This window comes from Rhea pennata, chromosome 5, assembly GCF_028389875.1.
Source record: "Rhea pennata isolate bPtePen1 chromosome 5, bPtePen1.pri, whole genome shotgun sequence".
Lineage (NCBI taxonomy): Eukaryota > Metazoa > Chordata > Aves > Rheiformes > Rheidae > Rhea > Rhea pennata.
The window spans coordinates 17,777,682-17,795,479 of record NC_084667.1 but is presented as its reverse complement, the minus strand read 5'-3'; the positions used below and the strand labels follow the sequence as shown (position 1 = coordinate 17,795,479).

Here is a 17,798-nt window from a genome sequence, read left to right as displayed (position 1 = left end):
GATGTTCAGCTCTGTGCTGGGCTCATTAGGGGCTGATAGGAGAAACTTTCCTGGCGCAGGTAAAGAGGAAAACCTTTTACCGCAGCCCATGACAAACAAAGCAGTTCAAACAACAGCCTGTTTCACTCGGTATCTGTTTAGGTGTTCATGCTTGTGGTGAGACGAGGCAGCAGGCCTAGGCCTCCTTTCTCTCATTGCTGGCAATTCAGCACAACAGGGACAACCTCACCCTGGAAATTATATAGGCAATGGGGTCAGGAGCTCACTGGGCTGCAGCAAGCAACAGCTCCACAGCACTGGGAGCAAAGCAGCTGGCAGCATAGCTGGGAACAGGAACGCAGGGGAAAGGCTTCACCTCTCCAAATGCTCTGCCTCCAGCTTTGCCCCACCAGAGCAGGAAGGGGGGTTGGGTGCAAGGGCAACCTGTCACTCCAGCATCCTTTTCTTCCCTTGCTCCTATTCTTTGGAATTCCTCTCTTCTGTTTGCTTTGTTTCAGCCCTCAATGAACAGGAAGAAAAGGGAAGGAGCCTTGACAAATCCGATCAAGGCACAGACACACTGAGGCCCCCTCCTGCTGGCTTGCCAAGCCCTGCACTAATGAGGGGTAGGAGAGGCAGCCACTGAGAACAGTGGCCCCACATAAGCACTCAGTGCAAGGGACAGAGGGAAAAGAAGAAAGCCGCTAGGGCAGAACACCATTAGGACAGGCTTCTAGCCTTCAGAAGGGGGCATACCCATTTCCCCTGACCCAAAACGCTTCCTCCAGCTCCTCAGCCCAGGTTCAAGTCACCTACCATCTATTACACTAGAAAGAGGCAACAAACAACAATAGGGGTTGGGGAGAAGGTTCCAAGCATGCATGTTCAAGGGCAATCCCACCAAAACAGCCGTAGAGATGAAACCATACTTTATTCCAAGCATTTGGGGCAGGAAGGTCACACAGCTTGAGTCTTTCCCTTCAGAGACCTGGGCCCTGGGGGCTTACAAGCATCAGTGTTGCCTCCAGAATCTCCCAACAGGCCTCAGAAACTGAGACTTTCCACCATGTAGTTATCTCTGATTTACCAATTTGGGTATAGAAGCACTAAGCAGGGGAATGAGCACACATAACCTGTCTACTAGACAAGTAAGAGGACCAACCTTTGTAGGCTGCCAATGTTGCAAGAGTATCCAGGAACAGCTGAAGAAACTGGCAGGGCCTGGTGGTAATTGAGGACCACTCTTTTAACTAGGGGTTCTCATCTTCATGAGCAGAGCGCACATCCCAGATGTGCTTGGGGTTCTGCAGCTTGCTGTCACCTGAAACCCAAAAGACAGAGTCATTTGAAAAAGCTACTGCTCAAAGGAGCTCTGGGGAGAGGCCCCTGCACAGCCAAGCAGCACTGCCCAATGCCTTGGTTCAGTACCTTCCTCCAGCCTTTTGCAAAGCACACCTCACCATCACTCTAAGCTACTCAACCAACCCATGGGGGAGTATCTGTGTGTTGCATGTTTCCTGTTCCAGATTGGAGCTCTGTCCTGTCACATTCCCCACCCAGGCGAGAAGAACTGTACACGTGTCCCAGAAGTGCTGGCAAAGCCACAGCCACTGTGCTCCATAGCAACACACACGAGTCTTCACACCAACTCTTCAGCAGGAAGAAGAGCTGGGGGAAGGACATGAGTGCCCTGATCCCCTCCCAAATGATAGCAGCAGCAAGTGTTTAGCTCCTAAGCCAATGAAGGGATAAACTGTCAAGTCCAGTAACCTGAGCCTTTGTAACGCACCCTACACAGTCCCAGGAGGGGAGTGGAAAGTCTGTCCAGATAGATGCACAGCAGGGAAAGAGAAGATGTGAAGGCAGAGGAGAGAGAAAACAGACAAAAGCCACCATGCAGCTTTCACTGCAGAGAGCAGAGCAGCCTGCACGCTACCTCCCTTCAGAGGGAAGGGCACCCATCCCACGCTGGTATCTCACCCAGTGGGCTGGGCACACTCACTCCACAGCCACAGGCTGGAATAGGCAAGCCTAATCCCAGCAGGACATAGGGATTTTCACCCCCTTGTCATGGAGGAAGCAGAAAGCTTCCTCCAGACCAGAAGCGCAGAGCCAGGAAGCAGATTACCCCAGATCACACACGTAGGATTCAGCAAAACAGGCAGAGGAGTAGGAGTTCAGACCGAACGCTGCTCTCTTCACATACTGCAGAAATGCAGGGGTAACAGGACCCCAAAACTAGACAGAAAACCTACTGAAAATGTCTATGGTCTGTTCCAGCGCTTGAAAACCCTGAACAGAGAAGTAAGTGTGCAACACACTGCTGACTGGGCACCACAGGCAGCCCTGCCACAGCACCAATTACACCTCTCTAGCCACGGTAAGTCCTAGATCAGCCTGGCATGGCACAATATGAAACAAGGAAAGCAACATCAATCTCAACAAGGGCTTGTAATAAGAAATACTTCATAAGAGCTGCTACCTGAACAGTGAAATCCAGCAACTCCAACGAAGAATTACAGCACCACAATTGCTCAGCAAAATCCTCCTCCAGCAACACAAAGCCTGATGCTACTTCTGCCTTGCAAGTCTCCCACAGTATCTGGCTAGAAGAAGGCAGCTAGCGACAGGGAACACATATGGACAGGAGGGAACACTACGGCATACGTCAGTAAACAGACATCTACTCTGTCATCCCCCTTCTGCCTGCCCTGAGCTGTCAGCTCCCACCCCAGACTGAAAGGGTTTGTAGGTGGGAATCCTCAAATACTTCTAGAGCAGGGGGAACAGGGTGAACTGGGATGGAGAATCTGCGTGGCCTGTGTCTCCTTTCCAGCTGGGAAACTCACAACCCTCCCTCTGGCGTCACCAGAGCCCTGCACGTACAGGGAGCAGTTTACCAGGTAAGAATCAAGCCTCAGGCACCCACCTGGAATAGGAAGTAGAAGCTGCAGGGAGCAAGACTGAATGCTTTCAAGAACAAGAGTCGGGTAACTGAAGGCACCTTCAGCACAGCTAACACGGAATGAGCAGAGCCAGGCACGTGCCTGCTATACAAGGTAGCGCTGCCCAGCAGGATCCTCCACAGCACTGCCACCAAGGTCAGGGGGAAAGCAAACTTCCCAAACACATATGGCAAGAGCCTAATCTCTGGGGTGGAGCTCATGGCCAACTGCTACAACTCGGCCACCTGGTGTTATTTACACAGCACCAAGCACGGGGCCTGCAAGACCTGTGGCATGGTGGGACTGATCCCAGGTCACCCACCTTCTTGGGGCAGGGGAAAAGGGAGGCAGGAGACCGGGAGTGTGGCCAAGAGAGACAGCTTGTGCAGGCAGTGGCAGTTGCCCCCCCGCCAAAAGCTGTGATTGCAACAGCAACATCTCCCTCAGTACCCAGGGAACCAGCTGAATTTCTCCCTTGAAGTGTTTCCCTTAACCCAGGCCACTAGAGAACTGCATGTCCAGAAGTTTTTTCCAACTGCATCACACAGTTATTAAAAGATATTGCCTCTCTCTCTAAGCCTTTAACACAGGCAAATTTGGGATATTACAGGACGGACTGCACACTACTAATGAATCAGAGAACAGAGTTATCCAAGCAACAGCCTGGAGCTCTAAATAGCTTTCTGGAAAAGGCATCTGGATGCAGGAGGCTCTGCACATACTGCAGACATTTTGTTTCCTCTCAGGAAGCAAAAAAGACCCCTCTCACAAGGTACCAAACCTCCACCAAGCTGGGAAGGGTAGTGGCATCACAACACGAAGGACAGCAACGAAATGCCTCCAAATCACAAGGCCTATTAAAGCCCCCCCCACCCGCCTTCAGCTTGTTTGACCTGGGCTTGCTTCCCCTCAGACCACCGCTTCACGCAATAAGCCTGTCAACACTTCAGAAACACAAGAACTGCAACACCAACGTCCCCTGTTAGTTGCTGTCTTTCCAGGCCTTGGGAGGGTTGTTTGGGATTGAAGGTGCACACTATCACAACCAGCAACACCATGCTCAGAGCTCGGTGTGCTTCACTGCCCTTGTGTCCTCATTTGGGCACAAATTTGAAGCTCTCCTGAAAGGTATCAGCCTCTGGTGAGGCACCATGAATGAATCAGGCCTTCCATTCTAGACAGGGCTCATATGTCAGGGACTAAAATACTCTCTGGACATGCATCTGCCTACAGGTTATTTGGAGCAGGTCACAATTTATCCTCAACTATTCCAAGGGATTGGCTGAGCTCACCCAGAAGCAAAGAAAATAGACTGTGATACCACAGTGCAGGAGCTGAGCAGGCAGGAAGGGATGCTCCTACGGAGGCAGGGCCAGAAAGGCCATCCCATCCCAGACCAGGATTGTTTCCTTCAACCACAATAGGAAAAAAATGCATTCCTCCCTCTCCTAGACCTCACGCTGGCAGGCTCCTTCTTTCATGGAGGCAGATGAAGTTCAGCAGAAAACACAGCTGGGAGAACATCACCTTTCCCCATAACCACCAACCTGTCAAGATTCAGCCGTGTGTCAATGCATTATGTCTGTTCCTCTACCACATCGTGCTCCCCAGGTCCATGCAGGCAAGTATACACACTGAACAGGTAGAGCTTCCACCTTCTCCCCCTATCCCAGGGCACAGCAAGGTCTGCACCAGGCATACTCTGAGCGAGGCTGACTTAGGAACAGCCAGCTCACGGCAGTGTTCTGCCTTGGGTCAGTCTGCCCAGAAGTGGTCTTGCAGGTCTGAGCTGCAAAGAACGAGATGCTGGCAGCCCAGCATGCTGGCCTTCAGCACCGCATCCACCGACGGGCTGGCACAGTCTGCTTGCTTTTTGGTTTGCTTCTTTTTGTGCAATTACTGCTGCGCCTGCACCCTTCATCAGAAGCACAGGAATCATTTGGCCTCAAAAACTGCCAGGGGATTTCCAGTAAGCACTAGCCTTCAGCATCCAGACTTACAGTAAGTGCTAACTGCTCAGAGATCTTTCCAGGTAGAGTGGGGAGGGAAGTTAGCCCCTTAACCCAGTTTTGCCTCCTACCACCCCAGAAAGAACTATAAGCCAAGGCAATTTAAGTCTTGCCCAACCTCATGGTCTGTCAGCTGCTTTGATGAGCAGTCCCAGCTACCCCATCCCACAGTGTCGCCCGTCCCCCCCCCCCAATAGTGCTCCCTTGTAGCATATTTACTATAAAAGGCATTGGGTTGTTACTCAAACTGTCCTCCAAACTCACTCACTGCAGGAGGGAGATTAATAGAAAAAAGGAGATGAGACAGGCAGTGGATGGGAGGGAGACAAGGGATGAAGAGAAAGCATCTGCCAAGAAGTTTCTCATTCAGGGACAGAACAGCACTATCTAGTTATGCTGTTCAGAGAAGCCCAAGTACATCAAGCTTCACCTCTGGCTGAAGACAAGGTGTCTTTGGCAGTCTCCTAGGCAGCGGGCTCTCAGATTGCTGTCTGGCACACACAGCGCTTCTCCTTGAAAGGGAGCGGCAGAGTAGCTCCAGCAGTCTGCACTGGATATGCCCCTAGAGTCACGAGCAGCAGCTTCGCATACTACCCCCCCACCACCACTCTGATACGGAGGTGCCTTACACTAGCAGCCCAGCCACGAGCATTTCAGAAGAGCTCACAGGTAGCACCGTATGTAAATGGGAAGTTGGGTCTAATCCACGTGATTCTGACTAAAAAGGTTTGTTTAGCACCACACTGTTTGCCAGCAGTATCTCATGCCCTTTTTGAACTCAGCCTGCTGGAAAACAAACCCTTGGGGAAGGGGGGAGAAGAGGGGAGATCAGAAAGCATAAAGTGCCTGCCCATGCCATGTAATTCTTGCAGTGGAAGCTGCAGGCACACACTGCATCCATTGTGTGGAGGTAACTGGACAGGAAGAAGGAGGGGTAGCTCGGCAGAGCTCTGCTTGTGCTGAGGAGACCTGCAGGAGGCCTTGAAACACCATCCTTTTGCACCACGCACAACCTCAGAGGGCCGGGATGCCATGTTTCAACACTGAGGTGTGCACCTGTACCCACACCTGTGCACACAGATCTTTGCAACACAAGGAGTGCCCAGGGCTAGACCCAGCTCAAGCGAGCAGCAGCAGCGTGTGAAGGGGAGGGGAAGCTGGGCAGGGGCGGTGCTGGCCAGGTAGGCTCAGCACAAGAGTGCTCGCCCTGGCTGGGCCGGACTGCGCTGAGCCGAGCCGAGGTAGGAGGCGGAGAGGGACTGCAGCCAGCAGAGCTCAGCACCACGTGGAACGGTGGGAAGGACAGACATGCAGGAACACAGGTCCGATCCCCCTGCTTCCGCGACAGGCTGCAGCCGGATACGTCCCACACAAAGCTGGGGTTAGCAGTTGAGTTCAGTACAGACTTAGCGCTCTGGCTACAGAGTGACAGTGGCCATGCAAGCCCCCAGCACTGCTAACGTAAGGGCTCCGGGAGAGAACAAGGAGGTGCCAACACCACTAACTGCACAGCCCCAACCACCTCCTCCTCTCCTGCTTTCTTCATTGCTCTGTGTGTCCCTCTCTTCTGAAGCTTCTTTCACTGATCCAGGGCAGGGAGAGACTCGCACAACTAGAAGAAGCACACACGGCTGGCAGGACCCCCATCCCCATCTCCCCGCACACGCTTTTTCCAGCCAGTGGCCACAGCTTGCATCACCTCCTGCAGCATCTCCTCCTGCCCCACATCCGGCAAGCAGGCACATGTAATTTAGTCTTTAGAAGAGTCAGAGCTGCTCCAGAGCAGTCTGTCACACCTTACACTTCCATAAATAAAGCCCTTGCCAGATGCAAAAAGATAGTTCTCAAATGTCTGCCAAGAAGAGATCCAAACATAGTCCCTGGGTGTAGACCAGAACAAATCCCCCAGAAGGGGGTACGGGCCTTCCTGACTAGTAACCTGAACACATGTATCAGTCTCCACTGGGCGCAGATTTGGTATCTGCCTCTTCCAAAGTCTGCACTGTCTTTAATAATACTGACAGAAAGTTACTATTGCATTCAGTAACTTCCTTGAATAAACCTAACCTGTAGGGAGGCAGGTGTCACACACTAGATCACACCAAGCAGCTGAGACCATGCATGGGTGGAGCAGACACCTGGTCCAGGACCCTCAAACACCACGTGCGCACACGCCAGAAACCTTCTGCCTCAGCTGGGCACCCGGCAAGCACCCCTCTCCAAGACCCCAGCCCAACTCCACCGCCTTCTGGGGCACAGCTGGCAGCGAAACAGCCCGTCGTGCCAGACGGATAAAGCGAGCGTTAAAGCACTTACCACCGACCTCGGAAAGAGAGGCCTTAGCACTAAGGACAGCAGAGGTGCCACTTCACTTAATTACAAGGGAAGAGAGAGATCTATTACAGCTCGCCCCAACACGCCGGCTGCTCGCGGGGCGCTGCGCAGGGGCTCACCCCGGCCCGGCTCTCCACCGCGCCCGGACGCTCACCCTCCTCCCCGTGCAAAGGGCTCCTGCCGCCCCCCACGGGCACGCGGGGCACCCGGCCCTGCGGGGGGCAGCCCACGCCGGGGCCCTCCAGCAGCACGGGGCACCGAGAGGCACCCCGGCGCCCACGCAGGCTGCCGCTGGCACCCCCACGCGGCCCGGAGCAGCCCCACGCGGACCGGGGCACCCAACGGCCCCCCACCCCCACGCACCCCCCAACCGATCCTTCACTCTTTCCCCCACTGGCTCCCTCCCCCTCCCCCTCCGCACCCGGCCCCTCCGCGAACTCCCCACGCGTGGCCCCACGCAGCCCGCAGCACCTACCCCGCCGCCAGCCTCCCGCTCCCGGCTCTTTAAATCCCCTCCCGGCCGCCCATCGGCCGCTCGGCGCTCGGCTGCTGCGCCTGCCCGCGCCGCGGGGCGGGGCGGGGCTGGGGCGCGGGGCGGCGCGCAGGCGCGCTGGCGCGCTGGCGGCGGCTCCCGGAAGCGCGCGGCGCCGCGCGGGGCCATGGCGGCGGCGGCGGGCCGCGGCGGGCCGGCGGCGCGGCTGCGCCTCCTGTGCCAGCGCTACCAGGACTACGTGAAGCGGCACCCGGCCGCCACGGCTCAGCTGGAGGGCACCGTGCGGGGCCTCTCGTACCTGCTGCCAGGTGCGGGGAGGAGGGCCCGGCTCCCCCCGCCCCCCGCCGCGCGGGCGCCCGTTAACGGCCGCTCGGGGCAGGGCCCGGCCGGCGCCGGCGGCCCCTGCGCGGCTCCCCGGGGGCTGCGCGGCGCTGCCCGCTAGCTGCTCTGCTTCCTTCGCAGGTCGCTTCTCGGACTCGTATGCGCTGTCGGAGCTCGGTACGTGGGCGGCCGGGGAGGCTGCGTGTGCGGAGGGGCCGGCGGGAGTGCGCGTGTGTGCGCGCGTGTGTGCGCGCGTGTGCGCGCGTGTGTGAGGAGAGAGGCCGGGGCTCGGAGCAGAGCGCTGCTGCTCCGCCGCAGGGGCAGCGCGGCTCCCGCCGAGCTGTGCAGCCGCAGGCCTCGCTCCTGCGGGGGGTTGGTGGGGTTGTCCCTGCGCGGGGAAGAAAGCGTGTTCCTTTGCTGCTGCTGTCTCGGTTCTGCTGGCATTTCTTATCCCCCCCGATAGTAATGGCTGGTGTTTGCCGCTGGATTTGCATTGACAGTTTCATAATTCAGCCTTTGCACAGTTCTGTGTGGGGAAATGTTCCTGGAACATGTACTTCTCCCAGAACCTGTTGTTCTCTTCACGTTGCTCCTGGTTGTGCTTCCTGCCAGCTAAGGAGCAATCTGCACACCTTGCTCCTCACCTCTTGGTAGAAGGAAGTCTGTATCCTGTTTTGATTTCCAGGCATCCCATGATCACTTTGTTCCCATTCTCCTCCTTTTTTAGTGTACTCTGCCTCCAACCTTCTGGTGTTACTAAATGACTGGATCCTCCGAAAGGAGCTACAGCGGACCCTGCCTGTGGTAAGGCTGGAGTGTGTGGGAGGAAGGTTTTGGAATATGTGTTTTTTCCTTGCAGAAGTTACGTTTTCAGGGAGCGTCTGTAGAAATTACCAGGGCTTTACTGTGGTGTCTCTTTGGTATCAAGTTTGTAGAGGCCTCAGGCACTCTCTGAATGCATGGTAAACAGCAATCATGCCCCATAGCTCTTGGTTTGAAGGAGTGGCCAGAGTGCTCCCTGGACCATAGAGATCAGGTGCTGACTTGTGCCAGGAGCTCTGCTGCTCTTGTTTTTTGTTGTTTTGCGACTGTGTTTTTTTTCTTTCTGATTCATTTTGTTTTGGGAAAGTTTAGGATGTGATACGCAGATATGACCAAAGGAATATTACTGTTTCCTGAGCTGTGGTTGTGGAGCACTGAAGCTCTGATACAGTCCGGTAGAGTCCATTTGCATCATTCTGCCTAGGATATTGAGTAAAACAGACATTTATATGAGCACCTGATTGCTTCCATTTTGTAAGAGCCCCAGACTTTCTTTCGACACTTGTTAGACCCTTTGGAGAAAGAGGAGGAGAGTTTTTTGAGGAGGCCTCTCTTGCAGCAAGCCTGCCTGTCCTGTGGGTTTGGGTGTGGTAGGCTTCGTGTCAGCCCAGGTAGGCAACTGGAGCATCAAGTATGTAGCAAACAAAAATGCAGAAGGCTTGCTTCCACGGCTGTTACAGACTGAACATGAGGTGAAATGACTTTCAGTGGATGTCTTCTTAATTGATGCTTTTCAAGTAATACTGGTTAAATCCTGTGGCTGACAGCACCAGCAAGTTCTCCTCTGGGGAGCATGGGCCCAGCCTGGAAGAGCCTGCTCTCTTGGGGTTGATGCTTGGGATACAGACCTTGTATTTAGCAGGCTGTCACTCTAGGGTGACTGTAAGCTCTGGGTCCCTTCCCTGTACTTCAAGAGTACTCCCTCATCACCTCTAACCAGAGAGGAGGATCAGCAGGACAGAAGGTCCAAGAGTTTTGCGTTGGAGTTCAGGCACTGTACCGCAACCCAGGAGACTGTGATGCTGTTTTAGCTCGAGCAATTCAGCAGGCAGCTGTGACATGCTGCATTTCTAGGGTAGCAGTTCTGGATAATGTTGGGATTTCTGGGTCTGCACTGCTTGGAGGTAGTGGGATTGCTTGTAGACTGTGACCCCAGAAGAGGTACCACTTCTGTCTCCCACTCTGGTTTTCAAAGCCATCTGGTGTTTAGTTCTGAGAGTCCCACCGAATTGGGCTGGCTTCTACCCCTCTTAACTCAAACAGAACTTGCTTCCTCTCCCCCTTCCTCCCCCTCTGTGTTTTGCAGTCACTGCCCCAGCAGAAGCTGCTGACCTGGCTGAGCGTGCTAGAATGTGTGGAGGTCTTTGCAGAGATGGGGACAGCCAGGGTGTGGGGGGAGATGGGCCGATGGACCATCATTGTCCTCATCCAGCTGGCTAAGTAAGTGCTGCAGACGGAGGGGAAGGGGCTGCATGAGCTTGAAAAAGGGATCTGGAAAGGGCTTGGCAGGATCCCAGGTGAAAGCCCAAGCAGGGCTGAGAAGCCCATCCCTGAGGCTGGGGGAGCTGGAGTCCCACGGTACGCTGGATACTGTGCCATGGAAGGGGCGTTTGCTCCTCTCACCTTGCCAGTGGTTGCTCTGAGCAGATATGAATGTTTCCCCCCTCTGGGGGAGTCACCTTGTGAGTGCAGCAGGAACAGAGCTCTGTAGCCTGGTACTGAAGGCTTCCTTGCGTGTCTGCCCACAGAGCCATCCTGCGTCTCCTGCTGTTGCTGTGGTACAAAGCTGGCATCCAGACATCTCCTCCCATTGTGCCGTTGAACAGGGAACAGCAGCCTCTCCACCCCCAAGGTGAGCCCGCTGTGCTAGCATTGGCTTGGCGCCCTGTTTATCCTGCTAGGATTTCCTCATCAGAGCGGTGGCTGGGGCAGCATGGGGAGCTGTAAGAGTTCAGTGTGCCAAGCTGAGTTGTGTTGTGTCTGAGCTCCTAGGCCTGGGCAACATCTTAAGGATTTACCTCTGACAGCACTGCTTAACGCTAGCCCCTTCAGGACAACCCAGTTTGCTCTATATCAAGCATTCAGTCCAATCAAGCTTGTCTCTCTCTGAGGAGAGAGAGCTGGAATGAGTGCTGTTGTAGTGGAGGAGGGTTCTAGCTGGTGATGTAGAGAAGGGTGCTGCCAGTTCCAAGGTAAGATGTGATCCTCTGAAGTCTGATCCCTGTGGCTGTTTTCTCCTGCAGACATGGAAGGCAGTTCCTCAGGGAAGGATCAGACCTATGTTGGCAGGCGTTCTAGCCGTGTTGTGCGGTCTCTTCAGAGCAGTAAGTAGCTGTCCAGTTGAGGCTGTTTTCTTGTCTGAGCTGTTTCTTCTCTATGCCCTTTATATGTGGTCTGGGTGTGGGCAATAAAGAGCAGAACCTGATCAGCCTGTGTGGGAACATATCCAGCCTGTCACCAAGTGCTGCATCGAGGGGGTATCAGTGGATCCACGCACACTGTTCAGCACTCAGAACTGGCTTGGCCTGTGGCCTGTGCACAAGTCATCAGTGTGGCTATGCTTTGAGGAACATGGATCCTGAGAGCATCTCTCCCTACTCTGTCCCTTCTGGAGGCAGATTCTGAGTGTGTTGGTCAGCTGCAGTAGCTTGGGGAACACAGTTACGAGGAGGTGCATCCACAACCTTGCTGTATCCCCAGCTCTTTGAGCTCTCCTGTTTCACTCCTTCACAGTGCAGAAAGCAGTGGGCTGGTGGTAAGGGGAACGTTGTAGAAAGGTACTATTTGTGTTAATGACCTGATCTGCCTGTTTCAGCCCCGTCCCTCCAGTCCAGGCACTGGGGGTCCCCCCAGCAGAGGGAGGAGACCCAGAGCCGAAGAGCAGAGGAGATGAACCAGCCTCCCACCCCTCTGGGCCTCCAAGAAACCATTGCAGAATCTGTCTACATTACCCGCCCTCTGCTCCACTGTATCCTGCCCTGGCTGTGTTAGGGCACGCACTGTTCCCCGCCTGCCAGCAGAGGGTGCTGCGGGCTCAGCCACCGAGCCCAAGTGTACAGGAGTGCAGCACCGTGCTCCTCTCCGCTGTGCAAGCATTAGCGCTGCTCTGCTTATGCAAGAGCTTTGGGACCCCTCCCGCATCCCTTACCTTGGCAGCCAGCATCAGCCACTTAAGGTGTGGGCGCAAGTCCTCCAGCTCCTTCTTGGGAGCCCTGTGGCATTGCCTTGGAGTGTATTCTCTCGGGCTCTGTAGAGTTTGGTGACACCCAGAGGATCACTTGTCCATTTACCTTTTGTTGGGTTTGTTTAGTTCTTTCCGTTCCTTGACTATCTGTTCCTAGTACTGAGTTTAGGAGTTTGGGGCCAGAGATCATGGAAACCCTGGCTCCTCTCAGCAATCCTGGACATCTCAAGGTCAGTCTGAGGTTCTTTTGGGAGTGTTTTGGGGTTGGGGGTGTCTGACTATCATATTTTCCCCTGCTTCCCCACCCAGGGCAAGCCCTTCTGACAAAATTATGCGCTGAGGCTGGGTCTGTTTTTTAGCTGTTTGATTCGAACATTTAGATATCCTCTGCAGCACTTCTTATGGTTCTCTGCTCTATACTACTCATCTGAAAAAGCTGGAGCAGTCTGCTCAGCATGGAGCTTAGAGTGGAGGGTATTTAGAGGCCTACTTTCCTTTCCCTGTTGGCTGCTGTTGCCATGAGTTAGCTCTCTGCCCTTCTTCCAGTCTGAGCCTGCTGAGTGATCTGAAAGACCTGAACAGGCGAGAACGTGCAGAGCTGAGGCGACGAACCATCCTACTGCTGTACTACCTGCTGAGATCTCCTTTCTATGACCGATATTCAGAGTAAGGGGCCCCTGATGGGCTTTTGCTGAAAATTTCGCTTTACACGGGTGAACTGGGTGGGCAAATTTGAAGATGTCTGGGTGCCTGGGACCAAGTTAATATGAGCAAGGGTGATAGAGCAGGCTTGGGTTAAACTGAAGATTAAAGACTCATGATCTTGCAGTTTTGAGTGGAGGACAGCCAAAGATGCAAGCAAAACAAATCAGCTTCACAAAAATAAAATGAAGCTGCTTTTGTTAGTGCATTAAATAGCTGGGTCAGGGAATGTCTCACTGGACTCATTCATACTTTCTCCTTTCTTAGGGGCAGGATCCTCTTCCTTCTGCGCTTGCTGGCTGATTATGTGCCTGGACTTGGCTTTGTCACACGTAAGTGGGCCTTCTTGCTGAGAAGAGACCCTTTTTCTCCTGGATAGAAAACAATTGGGGGAGTTGGGCAGAGCTGTTGTCCATCAGTCTCTGACCTGTGAAAGGGACAAGGAGGTCCCTGGATGGTTAGCAGCAGTGTACCTCATATTAATGCTGTGTTGGCTTAAACTGGAACAGAAAGGGATTAATTGCTTCCCAGCTATTAGGCAACTGCACTCAACCACAGCAGCAGACCTCCAGATACCCTCATAGATTGCAAAGCTCTGTCTCTGCCACTTAGGCTTGATCTCCTGGGCTCACTTTCTCCATCTTGACCAGAGTGCCAGAGCCTTGCCTTATAACCTCTAGTTCTGAACTCCTTTCCTTGATTCTGAATCTGCAGTGCAGGCTCGAAGGATTGACAATGGCCAAGAGGTATTGGCTTAGGCAGGAGCTGTTTGTAAATCGAAGGGCTGAGCCAAGTCTTTCCCAAATCCCTCACCTGAATGGATCCCCTTGCCATGGACTAGAATTTCACTTCCCCCTCTTAGCAGCTGATGTGAAGCCTTTCCTGGAGTGGTTCATGGCGGTGATAAGGCATTAAGGGACTGGCCCTTTCTATGGGGAAGTCACAAAGCTGGCTAGATCAGGAACCCCTTTCTGCTGTTGCTGGTTTCAGAGAGGCTTTGTGTGTGCTATCACAGGCGTCTTTGCTATGCTGCAGTTACTTCTGTATCTGCACCTGCTCCTTACTGCTGAGTTGTCTTCCTCTTTCCTGTGCTACAGCTGTGTCCTGTCTCGCTGTATGCATTTTTTTTTCCCTTGCACATCAGAGAACACCCTCTCCACTGGAGCTTAGACAAGGTCAATGCTGAGGAGATGGTGTCTCATGATTACTTTGTGCCCTACATTTTCCTGATCTAATCTCTAGTGGCACATCCTGAAGTTGTCTCCCATCCTGGTGAAAATAACCATTTTATTCTTGGGTTTTCCTCAGTATAATGGGGGAGCTGGGTTGATGTGCATCATAATGGCAAGAAGGAATCTACCCCATGTAGATACAGCTTAGATTCTTGCCTTTCCACTTGCCCGGTCCCTCTGTTCTCTTGTTTCAGGGCCGCTGATGGATTACTTGCCTGCTTGGCAGAAAATCTACTTCTATAATTGGGGCTGATGAGAAGATGACCCTTTTTTGTGAAGATCTCTGGACATCTCTAAGGAGAATAAGCAGGCTGGGGAAAGAGTGTTGATCTTGTCTAATTTTCAGTTAAACCATCAACGAGAAGCTCCCATTTTGCAGGGTGGGGAGGGGGAGTGTATGTAATTTTTTAACAGATCTAGCTGTGAATGATGGACACTACGTGTGTGGAGAGATCCTGGCCACTTCTTTCCGTGAACAGTGCTGTGGCTGCAGTGATGGTGGTGGGACAACCCCCTTTTTTTAAGCACTTGATTTTTCTCCTTTTGTATGGCTGCACTGTAATAAAGCTAGGCAGCACTGTGTTTTTCGGAGAATATTGTCTCCTGCCTCGTTGTGCCTAGGATGGACCTGCAGCCTGCTTGTGTTGGCCGTGCCTGGTCAATCTGCTTGGAGAGGGTTTGTCAAATAAACTGACTGAGCTGAAAGAACTGAGCTGAAAGACCTCACCTTCCTAAGGTCTCTTCTCGTGCCTGCAAGGGATATCCTTGTCTCTTCTGCTACTGGGTGCCAGCAAGTCTCTTGATCAGCAAGAACAGCTTCTGTAATTGTCTACCCTGGGAGCTGCTGTCTGTAATTATATTGTTCCTTAAAGACCTCCCTCTCTGGCCTTGAGGGGCAGGGCCTCACATGTTGCTCAGCTGGTGAGTGTGTAGCATCTCCAACTCCTGATGTCTGGTTCAGTCTGCAGTTTCCTGGGGCTTTCCTGTGGGTACATAGTGCCATGGTGCGTAGGATGTTTTGCTTAAGTGTGTGCTAGAAGTGTTTACAGAGTGGCTGCTAGCCAGTGCTCAGGGGTTTGGCCTACAGTAGAGAAGAAGAGAAATGAAGAGCAGATATTGCTGTGCAGCGCTTAATAAAGAGTCCAGCTGAGGTCTAGACAGCTATAGAAGAGATAGACTGTCTGCCCTGCTATTGAGGGACAGCTGAGACATCAGTTTGTCCAGTCAGTTGCTGTGGACGCTCCTGTAGCACTAGTCAGTCCCACAAGCAGCCTGCCCACTGCCAACACTGTTCACACTATTGTGGGGCTAATGAGCTGGAAGCTTGCTGCCAGCCATGCCTGCTATGTCTGAACACAAGTTGACTTCAAGTGGGTGACAGTAACGCTTCTTTCTGAGCCGTCGGTAAGACACTCAGGCTGCAGGGATCACAGCCGCCTTGTCTCAACATCTGAAATAGGCAGGGTACACCTGCCCCTACCCCAGGGGCCAAGAGACCTCGGCAGCTGTGGGGGGAATCCCAGGGGTTTGGCGTTGCATGGGGTCTGTGATACTTCAACGGGCAGTGATGTCCTGTAACGCAGCAGTTATCCCGGAAGAGTGGCAAGCTGGAGAGTGCTCCATTCCACCCCCAGGCTTTTTAAAAAAGAGGAAGATGCTGAAGGTTGTAAAGCCTGGAAAGTGTGGGTTAATGTGGGGAGAAGAAGCTGCAGAGATAAAGGGGTTTGCTTTCAGAAGGCTTGAGAGGGAGGTGCAGGGTGTTGGTGGGGAGTAGGGAAGTGGCCATGGTGCTGCCAGGAGACGCACACTGAAGGGATGTGCGCTAGTAGGGGGAGGGCTGTGAGCAGCCAGCATGGTCCATGCAGCTCCATGCCATGCTCGTGCCATGCTGTGCCTCAGGGGAGAGGAGGCTGCAGAGGCCGTGGGCTGAGCTGGCTCCCGAAGCCTGGCTCAGCGAGGAGCAGCCCTCAGAGCTGAAACAGAAGGATGTAGTCGAGCTGTTGCTCGAGGCAGGCAGTTTGTGGAAAGCAGCCAAGGACTGGAAATTTTCTACCAGTGAGGCCAACAGCCGCTTCAGCTGCAAGTCACCTGATGCCTGACACAGCAGACCTGGCTGGCGAATGTCCCTGATGGACTGGTGCCGCTGCCGGGTGCTATAGGCTCTTCCCATGGCCAAGCAATGGGGGGGAGTCTCCCACCAGCCCCAGGTTTCCTCCTGGGGATGGCTCTGGGCAGCCGTGAGCAGGTGAGGCCCCATGAAGCAGGGCAAGGAGGAGGCAGCCAGCAGACCCGGGCAGAGGCCTGCTTCTTCCCCGCCGTGGCGGGCTGGAGGCGCGGGGAGGTGCCTGCGCTGGCGCGTGTCCCCAGGCCCCCGAGGTGGTGGCTCCCTCTGTGAGGTGGCTGTGGCAAGTGAAGGTCGGGGCGGCCTGCGGGCGCCGGGGCCGAGCTCACCCGTTCGCGCACGGGGCCCCGAGGCTGCGGCCGAGCCCCATGGGGCGCTGGCTCCTGCTGCTCGCCGTGCTGCTGGGAGCCGCGCTCCCACGGCCCCTGCGCCAGAGGTGAGGGCACTTCCGTGGTCCCTGCGCCTCCCTCCGCCTCCTCGCCCTGGCCGTGTCGCCCCCGGGGCTGTCCCTTCGCCTGTCTGTAGCTCACGAGCAGCCTTTCCTCCCCAGCCCCTTGCAGCAAGCTGGGCACCTCCGGAGACCGGTGCTGGGGACGAGCGAGGCGTGGGAGCTAATGGTGGCAGCCTGGCTGTGGGGCACCCCAGGCGAGCACCGGGGGGGCCTCAGCTCACCCCTGCCTCTGGGTTTCCTCTGCAGGGTCGACTACTCGGTCCCTGAGGATTTCTCTGCCCCGCTGGAGCTCCCGCAGCCGCACTTTGGCCTGGTGGATGGTACGGCTCGCTCCTTGCCCCCGGCTGTGTGCTCGGGGCCCCCCGCGGCACGGGGACGGAGCTGGCGGAGCCGGCTCCACGCAGACCTGCCGACCAGGGCTTGTTCCTCGGCATTCGTTGGCTGACGGAGGGGCCGTGAGAGCAGCCTCTCGTTGTGGTCCGGGACTGGGTCTGTCGCTGGTCCCCAGCGCAGCCAGGAGCGCTGCCCGAGCCCGCTTTCAGCAGAGGCAGTTGGCCGAGCTCTTCTGCAAGTCCCCAGCCGCCGCGTCCCCCCTGCACCAGCCTGGCCTGCCAGCAGACCCTGCTGCGGGGGAGGCGACGGAGGAGAGGCCGCTCGGCTGGCCCTCGCGGGCGCTGCGGCAGCCTCCCGTCTCCCGGGGGGGACGCGGGCAGGACGAGCCTGGCTGCTCCCTGGGCTGTGAGCTGCAGCCGCCGGGCCCAGGGGGGCTCAGCCGGCGCTCCTCTCCCCGCCTTCCCCCTCACCCTGCCGTCTCCCCACAGATTACGGCATTGAACCGAAGCACCCTCGCTTCAGGACCCGGGCAACGCGCGCGCAGCCGGCCGGCCTGCGCAGTGCTGGCAAAAGCAAGCGCGATGAGCTCGACGTGTCAGAGTACTACTATGATGACCATCTGTGAGCCAGCACGCGTGGGTGCCCCCGCTGCCGGGGCCTGCAGACCCCCGCTTCGCCTGCCCTGTGCTCTGCAACGCCGCGCTGCGCGGCGGCAGGGCGCACGGATAAGCGTGGGCTGAAGGGGCAGGGTATGCTCCTCCGAGCCCCGGCGCAGGCACTGGGGAGGGAGCGATGCAGCGGAAAAAGCAGCCCTCGCCTTGAACCAGAGCCTACAGTGAGCTTGTGGCGGCGAGCACTGCCAGCGTACTGG

General features: G+C 55.3%; 3 protein-coding genes across 10 annotated transcripts in view; 2 read left to right on the top strand and 1 right to left on the bottom strand.

Moving 5' to 3' along the window:
* LARGE2 (LARGE xylosyl- and glucuronyltransferase 2) overlaps positions 1-7,816 on the bottom strand; it is a 29,340-nt gene extending 21,524 nt beyond the window's left edge. Inside the window, exons 1-2 of one of the 8 annotated variants that reach the window (XM_062576203.1) lie at positions 7,743-7,816; positions 1,142-1,300 (exon numbers count right to left, since the gene is read on the bottom strand). The gene's annotated coding sequence lies outside the window, so the exon portion shown is untranslated. The other 7 variants (XM_062576201.1, XM_062576207.1, XM_062576208.1 and 4 more) reach the window with 7 other exon arrangements.
* A 110-nt stretch (positions 7,817-7,926) lies between these two features.
* PEX16 (peroxisomal biogenesis factor 16) lies at positions 7,927-14,733 on the top strand. Its single transcript, XM_062576389.1, has 11 exons — positions 7,927-8,068; positions 8,223-8,258; positions 8,809-8,885; positions 10,210-10,343; positions 10,652-10,755; positions 11,147-11,227; positions 11,719-11,871; positions 12,245-12,317; positions 12,634-12,753; positions 13,057-13,121; positions 14,216-14,733. Exons 1-11 carry the CDS (start codon positions 7,927-7,929, stop codon positions 14,272-14,274), a joined length of 1,044 nt encoding a protein of 347 aa, XP_062432373.1. The 3' UTR covers positions 14,275-14,733.
* A 1,778-nt stretch (positions 14,734-16,511) lies between these two features.
* On the top strand, positions 16,512-17,552 carry FREY1 (Frey regulator of sperm-oocyte fusion 1). The gene is made up of 3 exons (XM_062578105.1): positions 16,512-16,579; positions 16,841-16,914; positions 17,416-17,552. Exons 1-3 carry the CDS (start codon positions 16,512-16,514, stop codon positions 17,550-17,552), a joined length of 279 nt encoding a protein of 92 aa, XP_062434089.1.
* The last annotated feature ends 246 nt before the right edge of the window (positions 17,553-17,798 follow it).